Source organism: Eubalaena glacialis, chromosome 11 (genome assembly GCF_028564815.1).
Source record: "Eubalaena glacialis isolate mEubGla1 chromosome 11, mEubGla1.1.hap2.+ XY, whole genome shotgun sequence".
NCBI lineage: Eukaryota > Metazoa > Chordata > Mammalia > Artiodactyla > Balaenidae > Eubalaena > Eubalaena glacialis.
Window position 1 is genome coordinate 21,755,427 of NC_083726.1, and position 18,062 is coordinate 21,773,488.

General features: G+C 41.2%; 1 protein-coding gene across 2 annotated transcripts in view; it reads right to left on the reverse strand.

Moving 5' to 3' along the window:
• Window positions 1–15,545, reverse strand: part of SLC17A8 (solute carrier family 17 member 8) — a 49,558-nt gene extending 34,013 nt beyond the window's left edge. For both annotated transcript variants that reach the window (XM_061205150.1, XM_061205149.1), the window contains exon 1: window positions 15,445–15,545. In XM_061205150.1, the coding sequence (XP_061061133.1) occupies window positions 15,445–15,545 (101 nt within the window). The remainder of the gene's footprint in view (window positions 1–15,444) is intronic.
• Between the last annotated feature and the right edge of the window lie 2,517 nt (window positions 15,546–18,062).

The following is an 18,062-nucleotide window of genomic DNA, read 5'->3' on the forward strand; positions in this document are numbered from 1 at the left end:
CTTCACAGAAACCACACTCACTTGGTGTTCCTCCTAATTCCCTGACCACTCCTTCTGTTTTATCCCTTAAGCTGATTCCCTACTTCCTCAACCTGTAAACACTTGGATATCCAGGACTCAGTTCATAGACCTCTTTTGTTTTCGATCTATACTTTCTGGGTGACCTCACTCTGCCTCTGGGCTACAGATACCATGCATATGCTGACAGATCCCAATTTTCATATCTAGACTTATTTGACATCTTCTTGGACACACGATCAGCATCTCAAACTTAACATATACAAACTGAGTTCCCCTAAAAGAAATTAATTCCTGAAGTCTTTCCCATCCCAAGTAATGACAAGTTTGTTCCTTTGGTTGCTCAGGCAAAATACTTGGTGACATCCTGGATGCATTTCTTCTCCAATCTATGTCCAGTCTAGGAACCAGTGTCCCTTAGTTTTAATTTTTACTCTTCTTTTTACTTAGCTGTGTGACTTTGGCCTAGTTAACCTCTCTGGGCTTCAGTTTTCTCATCTGTAACCTAAGAATTATAATAATAGTTTCTTCTTCATGGGATTGTTCTTAGGATTGTCATAAGTGAATTATTATACTAGATCATTTAGAACAGAACTTGACACATGTGAAAACTCAATATATGCCAGCTATTTTTATTACATTAATCCTCATAACCATTCAATGAGCCCATTCTGCTGGGCTGAGCATTAATGCCATTTATTGCCATTTATATTGATGTCTAAGAGTTATTTGGATCATAAAACTGTTTATAATATGCAGCCCCAGTGGTCATCATGAATTTCTGGCATCAGAACATATATAATTTGAATAGCGTGGAAAACTGATGCTCTAATATTGATACATTATTATAATAATATTAATATTCACTAAAACGTAGATAATATATAACAACTACACTAATATTTGTATGAAGCAAATTCAGTTCTTTCCCTCTGCCCTTTCCTCTCCCTACACTTGCATATAATGATCTTATTCTATGGTTAGAACAGCTCAGTGAGACAGGAAATCTAATGCTTCCATTTGACACAAATTATAACTGTAGTTCAGAAAGCAAGAGTGGATTGGCCAAGACTGCAGAGCCAGTAGAGGGTAGGGGCAAGATGTGAAGCCTTTCTCCTGCCTGTCAGGCCAAGTTCCCTTTCATGTGAGTTCCCCAGCTCACCAGGCTGTGTTCTGTCTCAGTGATCTTCCTGAGTCACCTTGTCATCTCTTACTTTGTAGCCCAGTCACCATGGATGACCCAGTAGAGGAGAATATTTAAGAGAAAGGGCTCTGGAATGAGAGAAGCTGAATGCTGTTTCACCTCTGTGCCAGTTTTGTGACTTTGGCTCTAAGTTACTTGACCACTTTAAGCCACAGTATTCTGGTATTAGTTTGCCAGATCTGCCATATCAAAGTACCACAGACTGAGTGGTTTAAACAACAAAACTTTATTTTCTCACTGTTTTGGAGGCCAGAAGTCCAAGATTAAGGTATTGCGAAGCTTCCTTCTGAAGCTTCATTCCTTGGCTTGTAGATGTCTGTCTTCTCCTTGTATCTTCACATCATCTTCCCTCTGTGTATATCTGTGTCCCTCTGTGTCCAAATTTCCTCTTCTTATAAGGACACCAGTCACATGGATTAGGGTCCAAACTAATTATTTCATTTTAATGTAATTGCCTCTCTAAAGACCCTATCTCCAAATACATATTCCTCACCAGGGATTAGATGAAGGCTGGGGGCTGCAATTCTTGGGATACTAACTTCAAATTTCATCTGCTGATGTTTTTATATATATGGTAAGAACTTATTTACTGTGTAGTGTGTTTAAACATTTAAGTTTTATGAGCTAGTTCCTCCTTTAGAAGCTGACTATTCAACTTGTTCACTTTTTCCTTTTTTATAATAATTAACAGGTTATAAAAATAAGTTTATACTTTTGTGTGGTTTTTTTTTTTTATACTTTTGTGTTTTATCTGAAAGTAAGAAGCAGAAAAACTGCCTATATTTGCATAACATGGAGATAAGTATCAATACTTCAGTGTAATTCCTTCCTATCTTTATTATTAAAAATAAATAAACTGTTTTCCAACACACACACAAAAAAATGTACCAGGAATTAGGACTTCAACATACAAATTTGGGGGGGACACAATTCAGTTCATAACAATCGCCATCTCTAAAATGGGCTAGTGATCATAGCTATCTCATAAGGTTGTTTTAATGATTAAATGATATGATGCATGTAAATTATTTAGTGCAGTGCCTGGTACATAAAAGATTTTTCTATTAATACATGGTGAGTAGTAGTATTATTGCTATTAATAAAATTGTTACCATTCACAAGCTTAGCATCTCTCTATATGCATGCAGATGCTTTGGATGAAAAGTAATACAGACTAACATTCTCAGGCACTGTGGGGTCTTGAGGAGTTTAACTGAAGACAGACCCAGCTGCTGTGCTCTGAGTGCACCAGGGCTTTGACTCGAGGACCACACTGTCACAGGCTGCTCTCCAGCAAGCACTGAGCACAGCAGTGATTTAAGGCAGACCCTTTCCTGCAAGAGGCAGGACTCCCCAATGGCCTTGCCAAAACTTCCTAGTACCGTGGTGGAGTCTGAGACTCTTCCTACCTAAACTTTCTTCTTTCCCTCTCTCTTATGCAGATAGTGTGGTGGTCTGAATGCTCTCCCAGGCTTCCATAGCTCCTTCCCCTTTTCCCTCAATAAATCTCTTGTGCATCTATTCCAGTTTTAGCATCTGCTTCTTAGAGGACCTGAACCAACACAAGCACCCTCTGAGTGCATGGTGCCACCTGGGATGTCCTAAGAGCTTCCAGAGGGAGGACACAACAGCATGGGAGTAGATTTCTTTCAGTTTCAGTTTCTCTTGCCTGAAGTGGCAGCTGAGTCACCAGGCTTCACATGACCATGGGACCAGGAATGAGCATGGGTCAACCACTAGAGGAAGTTCCAGAGTTGTTTGTGACTCCTTTGCACATCCTGGGTGTGGCAGGAGGGGCACCCCTATATCAACTGAAACTTCACTTCCACCACAGTTAGATTTGGTTTGTTTTAAAAACAGAAAAATGGTGAGACATAACTTGTACAGCCAAGTTGCTCAGAGAGGAAGATTCCGAACTACCTCACCCTGCTTAATAGAACAAACCAGGCTTTGTGGCAGTCAGCTAACCCAGGTTTGATCGCCAGCTCTGCCACATATATACTAGCTGTGTGACTTTAGGCAAGTAGCTTGGCCTTTCTGAATCTCACATTTCCTCATCTGTAAAATGAATATAATATTTATCTCACAGAGCTGTTGTTAAGATTAAATGAGCCTACACTACCAAGAGGAAAATATTACCACCAGTAAATGAGTAGGTACTGCTTCAATGTTAGGGACTGTACCATCCCTGATGCTACCTAAATGTTTTATACTTTCCTCTATTAGTGCACTTATCACATGGAGTTAGTTATTTGTTGTCATCAGCACAGTAGGTGTGGAGTAAATATGTGTTGATTTGAGAACATGAATGAATGAAGTTCTCTCCAATAGATTGTGAGCATGTTGAGGGCAGGAGCCATTTCTTTCTCATCTTTATTCCTAGGGCTCATCATGGTGCCTGGACACATGAATCCTTAGTCAACTGAATGGAACTGAGGGATCAATTTTGGGCATCACTCCTGACTTACAGCTTTTACAGACAGAGGTAAGCATCTATTCATCCCTGCCCAGTGACAAGTTATTTTTTTTTAAAGGGGTTTGGGGTTAAAAGAATAAATGAGAAAAAGGAACTCCCTTCTTAAGAAGTAGAGGACTTCAATCATCCATAAGTGCTGCTTATCATATTTGGTTTTCTATTGATGTTTGCCTGCAGCTGGTCTTTTAGATCAGAGAATCTTCATTCTTTCTAGGGTGACATTCATCGTTGCTGTTTCTCGAAATACAGATAGCTGCAGTCTGTGGGCTGGGCTGCTGGCTCTTTATATACTAGACAAGTACAGGCCCACGGTTCACAAAAACAACTGTCCAGTAAACAATCAAGCCCCAGGAGTATAATTGCTTAAGATATGCTAACTGGCCTTTAAGTACCTGCAGAACTATACTGCCAATTCAAATGTTCCAGTAATCATGGAGATTTGGTTTTGTTTTGCAGGTAATGAGTTCTATATATGGAGCACAAATTGAGTAGAACTAAAGATCATTTTATGACTTTAAAAAGTTTATTTACTTACTCTTTTTTTTTAAAAGATATATATTTTTTGATGTGAACCATTTTTAAAGTCTTTATTGAATTTGTTACAATATTGCTTCTGTTTTATGTTTTGGTTTTTTGGCCACAAGGCATGTGGGATCTTAGCTCCCTGACAAGGGATCAAGCCTTGGAAGGTGAAGTCTCAACCACTGGACCACGAGGGAAGTCCCTTTATTTACTTAAATCCTAACCCCCAGCACCTCAGAATGTGACTGTATTTGGAGAAAGGGCCTTTAAAGAGGTAATTAACATTAAATAAGGGCCCATATGGGTGGGCCCTAATCCAATATGACTTGTGTCATTACAAGAGGAGGAAACCTGGACACACAAAGAGACACCAGGAGAGCACATCACCAGAGTAAAGGTCCTGTGAGGACACAGAAAGAAGGCAGCCATCTACAGGCCAAGAGGAGAGGCCTCAGAGGAAACCAAGCCTGCCAACACCTTGATTTTGGAGTTCCAAAATCTTCCAAAACTGTGAGAAAATAAGTTTCTACCCAGTCTGTGGTACTTTGTTTTGTCAACCAGAGCAGACTAATACAGTATTCTAATTTGCCTTCCAAAGGCTCACATTTACATCAGATTGTTTTTCACATAATCATTGAGTCGCTACTCTACTGGAAGAAAGAAGGAAGTTGAAGGATATTGACTACCTTCTACACTACAGGCACCCCATAAGAGAGAGAGAGGGAGAGATCTTCAAAACAATCTTGAGAAGTAGGATTTATCCCCATCTTACAACTCAGAAGACCAAAACTCAAAAAACAAACAAACAAAAAACCTTGCCCAGGAGTCACCCAGTTGCAGTGGGTGAGGTGAAAACATAATCCAGATTTGATCTCAAGCCTGCTCCTACATAGGAACTAATCAGAAAGCACCTTAAAAATATTAAGTGCTTCACCTAAATAGATATTTTTTAAAGATTCTAGAGAAGCAGTACTGAAGAGGGATTAAGAGAAATACTGTATGATATCACTTACATGTGGAATCTAAAAAATACAACAAACTAGTGAATAAAACAAAAAAGAAGCAGACTCACGGATATAGAGAACAAACTAGTAGTTCCAGTGGGGAGAGGGAAAGGGGGAGGGGAAATATAGGGGTAGAGGGAAAGAAGGGATATTATGGGATTATATGAAATCACGTGTGTGAAACTTTTAAAAATTATAAAGCACAGTAGAATTTAAAGAATCTTTCATTTAATTAAAAAAATCAATTAAAAAAAAGAGACAGAACATGCTCTGTAGTCAGGCAGTCCTGGTCCAATGCTGAGTCTGGTATTTATTAGCTGTGTAACCTTGAGCAAGTTACTTAACCTATCTGGGCCTCAGTTCCATGAATGGAGGATAGAACTATTGTGAGCACTAAATAAGATAAAGTTTATAAAGCACTTGATAAATAATCAATAAATGGAAACTTCCAAAGAAAGGAGGAGGGACTTAAAGTCTGACTCCCAGAGCTAGGTTAGGATTTGAAACAGGATCTCATCAGTGTGGCTTTCAGTGCTCCAGATTCCAAAGGATCTCAAGAAAATGCACCTGGTCAACTCCCACCCAGCCAATACTCTCACAGTACCTGTTTTGGTGTATTTTTTTAAGATATTATTTGCCTCTTCCAGTAGACTATAAACTGATAAAGTCAGGAACCAAGTATCCCTAGTACCCAGCATAGTTTCACAGATTTTGAGGTGTTAACCTCTGCTGTTTTTGTTTTCCTCCTGGAATTTCACCCTTTCCTGTCCCCTCATAAAAGCAGAGAGTCAGTGCTCCTTACCCAATCAGGGAATGATAAGAAGGGGATAAAGATGGCAGAGCAGGAGGATGTGGAACTCGCCCCCCGCCCCCACCCTATCCCATGAACACGTCAAAAATACATCTACATGTGGAACAATTCTCACTGGAAACTGGCAGAAAGACTCCTATACAACCAAGCCTGAAAGAAAGATCCACATAGGATCGAGTAGGAAGGGGAGACAAGTGATCAAGTCAAGACCTGTGACCCAGGGAGGGGACTCAGAGGAAAAGGGAAATCACACAGGCAGACATATTGGGCGCCCCAGTCCTGGAGTCCAACACAGGGAAGACAAGTCTTGGCTGGTTGGAGGTCCGGTGGGAAAATGGACAGCAGGCAAAAAAGACTTAGACTCTATGCTTGCTTATTCCAAAAGCCTAAGCTACAGTGATAAAGCAACAGCCCAATGGCCACATCTGGCCCATAGACATGTTTTTTGTATGGTATGATGCATGTATAGAGTTTTTTTTTTTTTCCCAGGATTTGGATTAATTGCCAGAGTTTAAAAGTCAGGAGATTGCTCCAAAAACAAACAAACAAACAGACAAAAACACTTGGATTTCTGGCTTATTTTGAAAACTGAAAGTCTGGAATTATTAGGTCCACATACTCTCATGGTTATAATTGACTCTCCTTTTAACTACTGTCCCCACCACTCTCTATTGTCACCCCAACACTGAGCTCAGTTGCCATTTAACATTACACTAGCACTGTTGCTTTCCTTAAAGTTAAGAGGAAAGGAAAACATGTTTTGTACTCATATCTCTATCAGAAGAAGAAAAATAAAAACTAGACTATGAACAATCATAAGAAGTAGACAACCATCATTTACGGTTGCCCAATGTCTAAATGCCACTTGATATTTTGAGCTCTGCCTTACCAGCAGAGAAAACTACTTTTCCTATGCTCTCTTGTAGTTACAATGTTAGCTATGACGTGGACTCTGCCAAATCAGAAGTGTGTGTGTGAGATTTAGGTGCCAAAGGAAGTAACAAGAGGAGGATGCAGTATGCAGGGGAAATGGCAATGCAAATGGTGACACATGCAATGGTGGAGGCAGCTGGTTCCTCTGTGACTCTGTGGCAGAATTCTGGAACATAATTAGTACCTAGAGACAAGCATTGGTAGTGGCTTTGTTTTATCTAGAACATTCTAGTGATATGATATAATATGTTCTCTGTTGCCTTTTAACTGCAGGTAGAGTGTCCAGATCTGGTCCTCCCAAGGAATCTGAAAGCTTACTAATATGTTTTACCAAATTTCATTCCACCTTAGCTAGAGTGGATTCTCTTGACTGCAACTAAGAACTTTGAATGATACCGCATAGTTCTTTGTGGAAGTAGAGACTATTTCTGTGTGTTGACATCTAAAATGTGTCTTTGTCATAAAATACAATGTGGCCTGCTTCACTCTATAGGTATTGAGTCTATGGTCCTAGCACTAACCTTGAAGAAGCACTTAGAGGACTTGGTTATTGTAAAGATATTTGTGGGAAATTGGGGAAAGAGAAAATAAGCCCTAGATAAGGAAATCTACTGCCAGACTAGGAGAAAATAAGAGATGGTTAGAAGAGAGAGGCTAAGGGTCTAAAAGCTGAAGGGTCCTGTGCCCTGCTGCTTGGAAAGACCCCTGAGGTGGGGAGTCCTTAAGAGAATGTCGTTCTAGGAAGCAAACCCTAAGAATGAGATCTTAGAGTTTGATAGCTCACTAACTGGTTGGGAGTGAGGACCCCAACACTGGTGGTAGGTGAGTGTTGATAGTTCCCAGTATGTGGTACCAGTGCAAATGCTAAGACTTTCAGCTGTGGTGAACTGGGCTGGGATACAGGTGGAAGGGGTTGCAGTGGTTCATGCAATATCTCTGGTACTTGGGAGGTATAGGAGAAATAGCAATTTCTCCACAGAGTTGAGTGGCTATTGTTAAATGCCACTGATGCTCTGAAGAAAGAAAATAACAGAATTGGGGCAATCAATTACCAATTTAAAAGAAAAAGTGAGCATCTGTCACTTCCTTGTCAGCCTTTAAAGAGACCCTCATCTCCTGCAGTTGGAGAGCAGACATAACTGAAGATCAGGCACAAGACTTCATTGTAAAAATGGCAGAATCCCCTCTGGGTGTGGGCTGGACTTAGTGACTTGCTTCCAAAGAATAGAGTATGGAAAGAGAAGAAACCTGGCAAACACTTCCTTAACCAAGCAATCAAGGTTAGGATCACTAGTGATAAGTTATGTTGATACAACATACCCCTCCCCCATATGACATGATGAGAAAAGCATTTCACCTTTGCAGTGTTCTTCCTAAAAACTCACAATCCTAGTCTAATCATGAGAGAAATATCAGACAACTCAAACTGAGGAGCATTCAACAAAATACCCAACCAGTATTCCTCAAAACCATCCAAGTCATGAAAAACAAGAAAAGGCTGAGAAAGAGTCACAGATCAGAGGAGACATGATGACTAAGATCAATGTGGTATCCTGGTTTGGATCCTGGAACAGGAAAAAAGACATTAATGGAAAAACTAATGAAATTTTAATGAAGTGTTGGAGTTGAATTAGTAAGGTACCAATGTTGGTGTCTTAGTTTTGACAACCGTTCCATAATAATGTAAGATGTTAATATTAGAGGAAACCAAGTAAGGAGTAAATAGAAAATCTCTGTACTATATTTGCAACTTTTCTGTGAATCTAAAATTATTCCAAAACAAAAGCTTAGTTTTAAAAAAATAGCAGAACTCCAGAGAAGGTGGAATTCTGAGGCTGGGGAGGTCTCTTACACCCAAGCTGAGATCCTGATAAGAACTGGGACCCTAAGAACTTGGGATGCTAGGATACCTGAGTGCTGGGTTAAAGGGTAGATGCCCTTGAACATCTAAAGCTCTAGATTCCTCTGAACCCTCTGGACCTGCAGACACAGCCACGCTTCTTTTTGGAAGACAGATGTCCCTCCTCCTTTTAATTGAAAACTAGCCTCAGACGGAGCAGGTGATTTAGGAGATGACGCTGATGCTCTTCAAGATCTGCTCCCACCTCCCTTTCTGACCACCAGACCGATAATTAGCACCGAGTCCCAGGCTGGGAAAGATTAGGCAAATATTGGGTGTGCCTGTCAATGGAGGGAGGGGTTATACACCAACAAACAAGCAGGATCTGACTAACATTTACCAGCAGGAAGCAGGAAAGTATGCCTGGGAATGGATTCTGAGGGAGATGTAGGGGTAATAAAATTGGATAAGGGAGAGTTTGTCAATATGAAGGTTAGGTTGAATTATGTTGCCCTCAAAGGATAAGTTCAAGTCCTAACTTCTGATACCTGTGCCGACCTTACTTGGAAATGGGTCCTTTGAAGATGTAATCAAGTTAAGACAAGGTCACACTGGATTACTGTAGACCCTAATCCAATGACTGGTGTCCCTATAAAAAGAGGGAGCTTTGAGCACATAGACAGAGAAACCCAGGGGGAGAAAGCCATTTGACCACAGAGGCAGAGACTGGAGTGATGTGTCTACAAGCCGAGGAAGGCCAAGGATTCACCAGCAACCACCAGAAGCGAGGAAGAGGCAAAGACGAAGCCTCCTTCAGAGCCTTCAGAGAGAGCGTGGCCCTGCTGACAGCTTGAGTCTGGGCTTCCAGAACTGTGAGAGAATAACTTGAAGCCACCAAGTTTGTGGTGTTTTGTTACAGCAGCCCTAGGAAACTAATTCAGGGGGCATTCCCCTATGACACAGGATTTAACATCCTGGCAAAGGCCAAGAAAATGATTCTAATGAGCTTTTAGTGTGGCTCTCAGAAGCTTAGACAAAGTAGAGATGCCAAGAGGAGGCTGATGACTTTAAAAAAATAATTGTGCATTAATTTCTAGTAATCAGTGCATTGTGGTCAGAGATTAGGGCTGCTATGATCTTTTAAATAACTTGAGAGCTTCCTGTGGTTCAGTAATTGAGCAGAGCACATCTTTGAAGTAGATTTGACTATCAGTGACTTTCTCCTTTCAGTTTGACCATGGGTGAATTCCCCCTGTGAATAAGAACCTGAGGAAGCCAATATATGGCAAAGGAGGTGTAGCAGAGGTACATGACAATGGGATCCACTGGCTCTACCACATACCCCGCACCTTCCAGGAGCTGGCCACCTGCCAGAGCTGAGGAAGCCTCTTAAAGAAGCAGCTGAGGCATCAGCTTAGAGATAAATCTCTGTGAGGATAGGGTGCTACCCTTCTGGATGCAGTATATTCCATAAACCAACAGTTATTGCATGGTACTCTGCCCCAATAGGTAGAATACATGGATCTGAGAAACAAGGGGTTAGAAGCAGGGGTGGCCCCACTCACCATCATTCCCTGTAACCCACTTGAGGGCTACCTCATCTCTTCAACTTTAGGCTCTGTGAATCCAGAAGTCTTAATCCCGAAGAAGAATTCTTCCACTTGGGAATACTATGAAAATCCTATTAAGTATATGGCTATGACTGCTGCCCAGTCATGTTGGGGTCCTCACACCAAGAGCAAAAGGGAAGGCCAGGGGTCACCACTGTAGCAAGGGAAATTGATCCTGATCCTCAGGATGAGTTAGGACCGTTGCTTCATCACAGGAGCAAGAAGACATACGTTTGGCATTCAGGGCATCCACTAAGACATCTCCTGATACTGCCTTGTCCAGTGTAACTCAAATACAGCAACCATAACTGGTAAGGGTATGTTAACCAGGGGTTTAGACCCCTCAGGGATTGAGGACTGGATCAACCCACAAGGCAAGTTAACATAAGTGAGGGGACTCGAGAATGGGTGGGAAGGAGGGACCAGCCAGAGCAAAGAGAGCTAGTGCATCCCACCAACTCTTCTCCTGAAGGTTCCTCAGGAATTATGACCACAGGGTCTTGGAGAAGCTGTACCTGGATGGAGTGAACTGAATGTGAGAAGCAAGTGGATCTGTATGGTGCAATGAGTGGGCTGTAGTGCACAGCCCAGGTCCCTTTTCTCAAGCCAGCACACTTCTAGAGCTGCTAATCGCCTGCAACTGCTCGCTTCTTAGGAGAACTGCCCACCACTACATGGCCTCCATTATAAACCTCCATCCCTGCCGGGGCAGCCCACAGTCAATGACTGACTGATGCAGAGACATAAAAGATTGGTCTCTTTGCTCAAAGGGACAACCCAGTGCCAGTTATGCCCCAGAGCTTTCCACTGTGACCTGGCCCCTGTGCGTTACCTGAGATCACATCTTTGCTTCATTTTCTCCTTTCCTATCCTGCTTTACTCCCTCTCTCCCAATTTTTCCAGGAAGAGCTCTCTCTCAATAAATCACATCCAGACACATGCTCCCCAATGTTCACTGCAGCACTATTTACAATAGCCAGGTCATGGAAGCAACCTAAATGTCCATCAACAGAGGAATGGATTAAGAAGATGTGATACATATATACAATGGAATATTACTCAGCCATGAAAAGGAACGAAAGTGGGTCATTTGTAGAGCCATGGATGGACCCAGAGACTGTCATACCGAGTGAAGTAAGTCATAAAGAGAAAAACAAATATTGTATATTAACACACATATGTAGAATCTAGAAAAATGGTATAGATGATCTTATTTGCAAAGCAGAAATAGAGACACAGACGTAGAGAACAAACATATGGATACCAAGGGGGAAGGGGGGGTGGCATGAATTGGGATTGACATATACACATTATTGATGCTATGTATAAAATAGATAGCTAATGAGAACCTACTGTAAAGCACAGGGAATTCTACTCTATGCTATGTGGTGACCTAAATGGGAAGGAAATCCAAAAAAGAGGGGACATATATATACGTATAGCTGATTCACTTCACTGTATAGTATAAACTAACACAACATTGTAAAGCAACTATACTCTCGTAAAAATTAATTCAAAGGAAAAAACAAAAGCTGGCACAGGAACGGGTCCAGGGAGCTCCAGTAAGAGTGCAGAGTGTGGCTGGAGTGGGGTGAGGCAGGCAGTGAAGGTCAGAGATGAAGTCAGATTTCTCAAAGTCCTACAGATCATGTAGGACCTTGAAGGCCATTGAAAGGACACTGGCTTTCACTCTGAGTGAGGTGGGAAACTGGGTGGGGGGGGGAGGCGTTAGTGGTGAGCAGGGGAGAGATGTTATCTGTTTTAATAGAATCACCCTGACTGCAACCATGGGAGCAAGTTGCCTGAGGTTGTGCAGGCAGAAAGTAAATGATGTCACGGCAATTGGAATCCAGGATCACCTGATCTCAGAGCCTGGTCTCACACACTAGCCTTTGTCTATGGAGCAGGCAGTGCACGGCTGGTACATACATTCAATACACAACCGCTGAATGCTGAAGATGTACACAATATAGGGATTGGTACCATCACTTTAAAGGGGAGATATGAACACCTAAAAGGAGACCAGACTCTCGCTCAGTCTCCCTTGGGGAAAGCCTTCCATACTATAACTAATTAGGATAAAAGCCCATGCTTGCCTGAAGATCCAGAAGTTGCTGGCTACTTTGCAGCCCAAGTAAGTCCCTAAGCCTAAGGGAGTGGTTAAATTTCAAGACAGCAAGTGGGAAGAGCGGACAGTTGATTAGAGTGCAGCATAGTGTAATGATTAAGAATGGTGGGCAGAAATGTCTGGTCTGAAACCCAGCTCTGCCACTTATAAGCTGTGGGCAATTTACTTAACCTCTCTGTGTCTCAGTTTTCTCATCTGTAAAACCGTGATTATAATCGGCCCTACCTCACAGTATTGTTAATAGAATTAAATAATTTTACGGTACCTGGAACATACTAAGTGTTCATTATTATCATTTATTACACATAAGCAATTAGAGGGTACTCATATTATCATCTAAGTTGAAAAAAATCTGTATAGCAGTTTTTGGACATTAATTTCCAAATGTAATGCTGTCTATCTGTTCCAATACTGGACGATAAGTGAATGCATCATCTTTCTTCCTACATTTGAAAAATATTATTGTACCTTTAGCTGATGAATTGTTCACCTGCTTCTTATCAATGACTGTTCTCCAGAAAGATTAATAATGCCTGGCTCTAATCAGCCCCATGTGCAAACTTCAGATGCTTTCCTGTGAATTTGCCACTCCCCTGACCAAGAGGAACACTCCGTGATTAAAAAACATCTAAAAATTCCATCTAGATGATGATCTCAGCCTTAAACATTATTAGACATTTATGATTTATACTGATTGCTAAGTTAGAAAGTCAGGATTTCTAACTTCCCAATGTTCCTGCCCCTTACAAAACAGAAAACAGTTCTTTAAGGTCTTTTTTTTTTTTTTTTTTTTTCACGTTGGATTCCGTCAACTGGTTTTATGTAAAAATCAATGAGGAGAGGGAATGTCCATTACATGCCAGGCTCTGGGCAAGGCACTTTATATATAATTATCTTATAGACTTGAGGTTAACACCAAGTGCGTGGCAGAGCTGTTTTTGCTGGAGGAGCCCTAATTCTGGAGCGCTGCTCAAAGACCACTAGAGCTGAGGATCCGTCAACTTAGATCGACGGTCAATTAATGCCTTTTTTCCCCCTTCCTTGCCAATCGTGTCTCTCTAGGGATCAGTGAAAGAAGAGGTGCGAGTTTGGCTTTATTTATTCTAAAAACATTCATTCTACAATTATGACAACAATGATAGTATCTAGCATTCATTTAGTGTATTCTCTATCTCCAGAACTGTGTTAGCTGCTTTTTTATTGTTCCATGATGCAGTTCTGAGGAAACTCTTCAGAGTCCTAGACACATAACTTAATTTGGGGTTGAGGTCACACAACTTGGAAATTACTAATTTTGTTATATCCCTAAGTAAACCAATCTGGTAAACAAAAGGATCTTCAAGTTTGGATTATCCAATCAAACACAGTAAAACCAGCATTTAGGATAAGTCCCTTACTGAAAAAAGTGATTAAATTTTTAAAAACAAAGTTGGAAAAGAACACTCCTAAGTACTTTTGGTTGAGCATTTTATAAACTAAGGCACAGAGTTTGGTGATTGTAATGGTGACTAGTCCAAAGTCGTGGTTTTTATTCCTGACTTTGTTGGATGCTTTTGTCATCACTTGAATATGCCAATTAAGCCACTGTGCCTTCCTTTCACATTTTTAATCAAATGAACACCACCATAAGATGTTACCTGGGAGTGCTCAATGGAAGGATAAAACACTCTTAAAAGAATAGGTTATTGTAATCATTTCCTATGTTTGGCTGGTTTATCTTGCTGTCACTGAGGTAGGTTTTCGTCTATACATGATAATTCAGTGTAGTTCTGATGGAAAGTTTTTTGTTTTTAATTACCAAAATAATAAGGTGCCCAACCCAGTTCTCCTGCTAAGCTCATCAAGAGTGATACAATGGAAAATTTAACACTGACAGGAGCCCCTGTGTTATAAAATACAAGAAGTGGAATGAATCTCAGTGTGCCTAGAAATAGTCCTTCAAATGCTAGTTTTTAAATTTAAGAGAAAACATAGATAGAAAAGTTAAAAGGAGATGCTAGGTGGCATTTTTCACTCACCAGGATTAGAAATAATCATAAAAAACTTATCAAGGATATTTTCACATTTATTTATGTCAGAGAGATTAAAGGAGTCATTTTACCTTGCACATAAGGACTGCTTATTAATTCATCTATAAGACCTAGGAAGGCATTTACTATGTCTACTTTTAAAAATCACAATTAAAATATCACATAATTTCATTCATTTATGGCAAACTCTCTTCCAATGGTAATATATTTTACTTTTTAAAAAAAGATTTATTTTTTGGTTTGGACAAAAACATTCAATTCAATGATAGTACTTAACACTTTCCCACTTAATCATGTAAGATTTTCTGCTTTAAATACTAATTTTTTAAGTTACTTTCTTCACACCATTGTGTAATTATCTTTCTCTTTGAAAACTACCCAAACAAGAACCACTTTATATAGTTTATATTACAAGCTACACAATTTGCAAATACCTAATTTTCATTCATAGTGAAAAATGAAGTGAAAAATTCTTAAAAATTATTTCAGCTCAGAGCATAACCATATAAAGTGGTTCCTGATTTTGTTATTAGTACTGAATTAACATGAAATATTATCTCCCTAAATCTTTTCTAATTCAATGCCAAACACACAATAATGCAATATTACCATCTCCAATAAGTGCTAATCCTACTGTATAAGCAGAATGTTTGTCTTGATGTTTTCCTAATTCAACCTTATCGTTTTGATGCATCTTTTCCTCTAGGCACATAGTCTGTTGGAGCGAGAAGGGGCTCCAGAAGCCCTTTAATCTGACCCACTCACTCCTTTTTTAAATGTGGCTTTAAAAACATGAGGCAAACTCTTTCAAACACCAGCAATGTGAAGCTACTCAGAAAGAAACCTAAAGTTTGCATTCAAACTTTACCTTTGTAAAATCCCCAACGAATCTCCCACAGCATTCTTCACTCCTTCCTTTCCAGGTTTCAAAATTTTTTCTTTGAAGGTATCAAATGCTTTAAAAGGCATTTTGAAAAGGGGGTATCTCCAAGCCGTCAACAGTCAGTCTCGGAAATTGTCATCCTTTCTCATTTCCAGCGTGGGGACCACTCTGCTTTCCTCGATGAACACCTGGAAGTCAGTTCTCATACAGGTGACTACTTAAAATCAAAAAGAAGATGAAACCCAGCCCAGATCTTTCAAGATGAGACAACACCCCCTGCCAAAAAAAAGGAGAGGCCAAGTGGTGTGTGACCGGGAATTCGGCCCCTCTCAGCTCCCAGCTCAGCAGCAGCCTGTGGTGCTGTCTCAGGCAGCCACTCTCAGGCTGAGCGCAGCCCGGCTCGTGCCCTGGGCTGCAGCTGGAGAAGCTAAAGTGGGCTCCAGCCCACAAGGTGTCCCGAGACCAGCGACAGCATCTGCAGCCTATCTCCAGCCCCTCCTGCTGCTTCGGACCACATTCGCCTCCTGGCTCACTCGGCTCAGCTGTGGCTTTCCCTGAGTGATCCTTTCCAAGGTGATGCCATAGTAACCAGGACAATACCTGCCCCTTGGTCGCTGGGACTTTTAATGCGCTCTCAGCCAGAGCAGGCACCCAGGGCGAAGTGTGTGAAACATTCACAGGTCCTCTGCTTTTCTGAGGTCTGGCCCCTAAGACAGGTTCTCAGCGACCACATTATGGCCTCTTATGCCTCTCGAGGGAGCCGTGAAACACTTTTTCTGTGAGACACCAGTATGGATGTGGTCCTTGGAGGAACACTTGCACTCGAGGAGGCTAAATGCAAAACCCAGGCCTCAAACCTCTAGGAGGTCATTTATCTGCCCCTGATCAACAGAGCAGGATCACTCAAGGTGTGGTGCGTAAGTGCCACTGGCACCACGGAACTGAAGATGACCGAGCCGGTCCTGGAACCTGCTTAGTGCTCTTCATCCTCAGGATAAGTCTAAATTCTTTATCATGGCACACAAGGCCCTCTGTGGGACTCCAGCCTTGTTTCTTGTCACTCTGCTCTGTGTGTCAGCTTTTCACTGAATTCAGCAAGCTCCCCGTCACCTCTGAGGTTTACCCAGACTGTAGCCTCTGTCTGGATAACTCTCCTCACCCTTCATCTGGGAAATGTCAAGGGATTCTTAAGTCTCACAGAGATATCACTTCCTCTAGAAACCCTCCTACACAAGGTTAGGTATCCCTCCTCTGTGCCCCCAAATCCCCTGTCCTCCAAGCCAATAGGATCTGGCATGTAGTGGTATAACATAAGTCATTGTTGGACTGGAGTAGAAATAGCACATGTTGCTCCCACATGGATGGGCGGCAGGATGACCCCTCCATAAATGATGCTGCCATGAAGAAACAGCCTTCATCTGTGAGGCTCCAGTGCTCCAACCCCCAGCCTGCAGGTGACTGACAAATCCTGTGCTTTAGACTCTCAGATTCCCCCAGAGTCATTTCCACAACATGAGTCACTGCCCTCTGCAGTCGCAGTCCAAACCCTTCTCCTGGATTTGAATTTAGTTGATATAAATCAGAGCTGGATCCTCAGTAGGTTAAATACTACCACCAATAATAATAATTATTACTATTACGGCTAATATTTGTTGAGCTCTCTTTATGGTCCAAACTTTGTGTTAAGCATTGTTTACATATTATCACAATCTTTCCAACACTACTTTGTGGATAGTTAATTGTTATTTCCCCCAACTTCACTGACAGGAAACTGAGGCAAAGAGAGGTTAGACTTGCTAGGTTTCAGATCCAAACAGCCTGGCTCCACGCAGTCCTATTCTCATTCTCTGTCTCTGTCTTTGTCTCTGTCTCTCTCTCTCTCCTCCTCCTTTCTTCCACCACCCCCCCGACCCATACTACCTCCTCTGACTTTACTGAGGTATATTTTGCATATCATACACTTCACCCATTTCAAGTGGACAATCAATGATTTTTAGTAAATTTACCATGTTGTGGAAGCATCACCATAAAGCACAAAGCAGGTAGAACATTTCTATCATCCCCAAAATATCCCTCATATTCACTGTTAGTCCCCATCTCCCATACCCCACACTGCCCCAGGCAACCATCAATCTTTCTCTCTCTATAGATTTGCCTTTACTAGACATTTCATATAAATGGAATCAACACACTATATACCATACAATATATTGTCTCTTGTGTCTAGCTTCTTCCATTTAATATGATGATTTTCAGGTTTGTCCATGTCACAACTTGTGTCAGTAGTTTGTGCCTCCTTTTCTGCTTTCTGTGGTATATTTTATTGTATGGACATACCACATTGTGTCTATCCATTGATGGACATTTAGGTTGCTTCCAATCTCTGGCTATTATGAATAAAATTGTTAAGAACATTTGTGTGCAAATCTTTCTGTGGACAAATCTTTTCATTTCTCTTGGGGAAATACCTAGGAGTGGAATTGGTAGATTGTATGGCAAGTATATGTTTAAACTTTTAAGAAACGGCCAAATTATTTTCCAAAGTGGCAGCACTATTTTACATTCCCAGTAGCATATATGAGGACTCCCATTCTGACATCCTC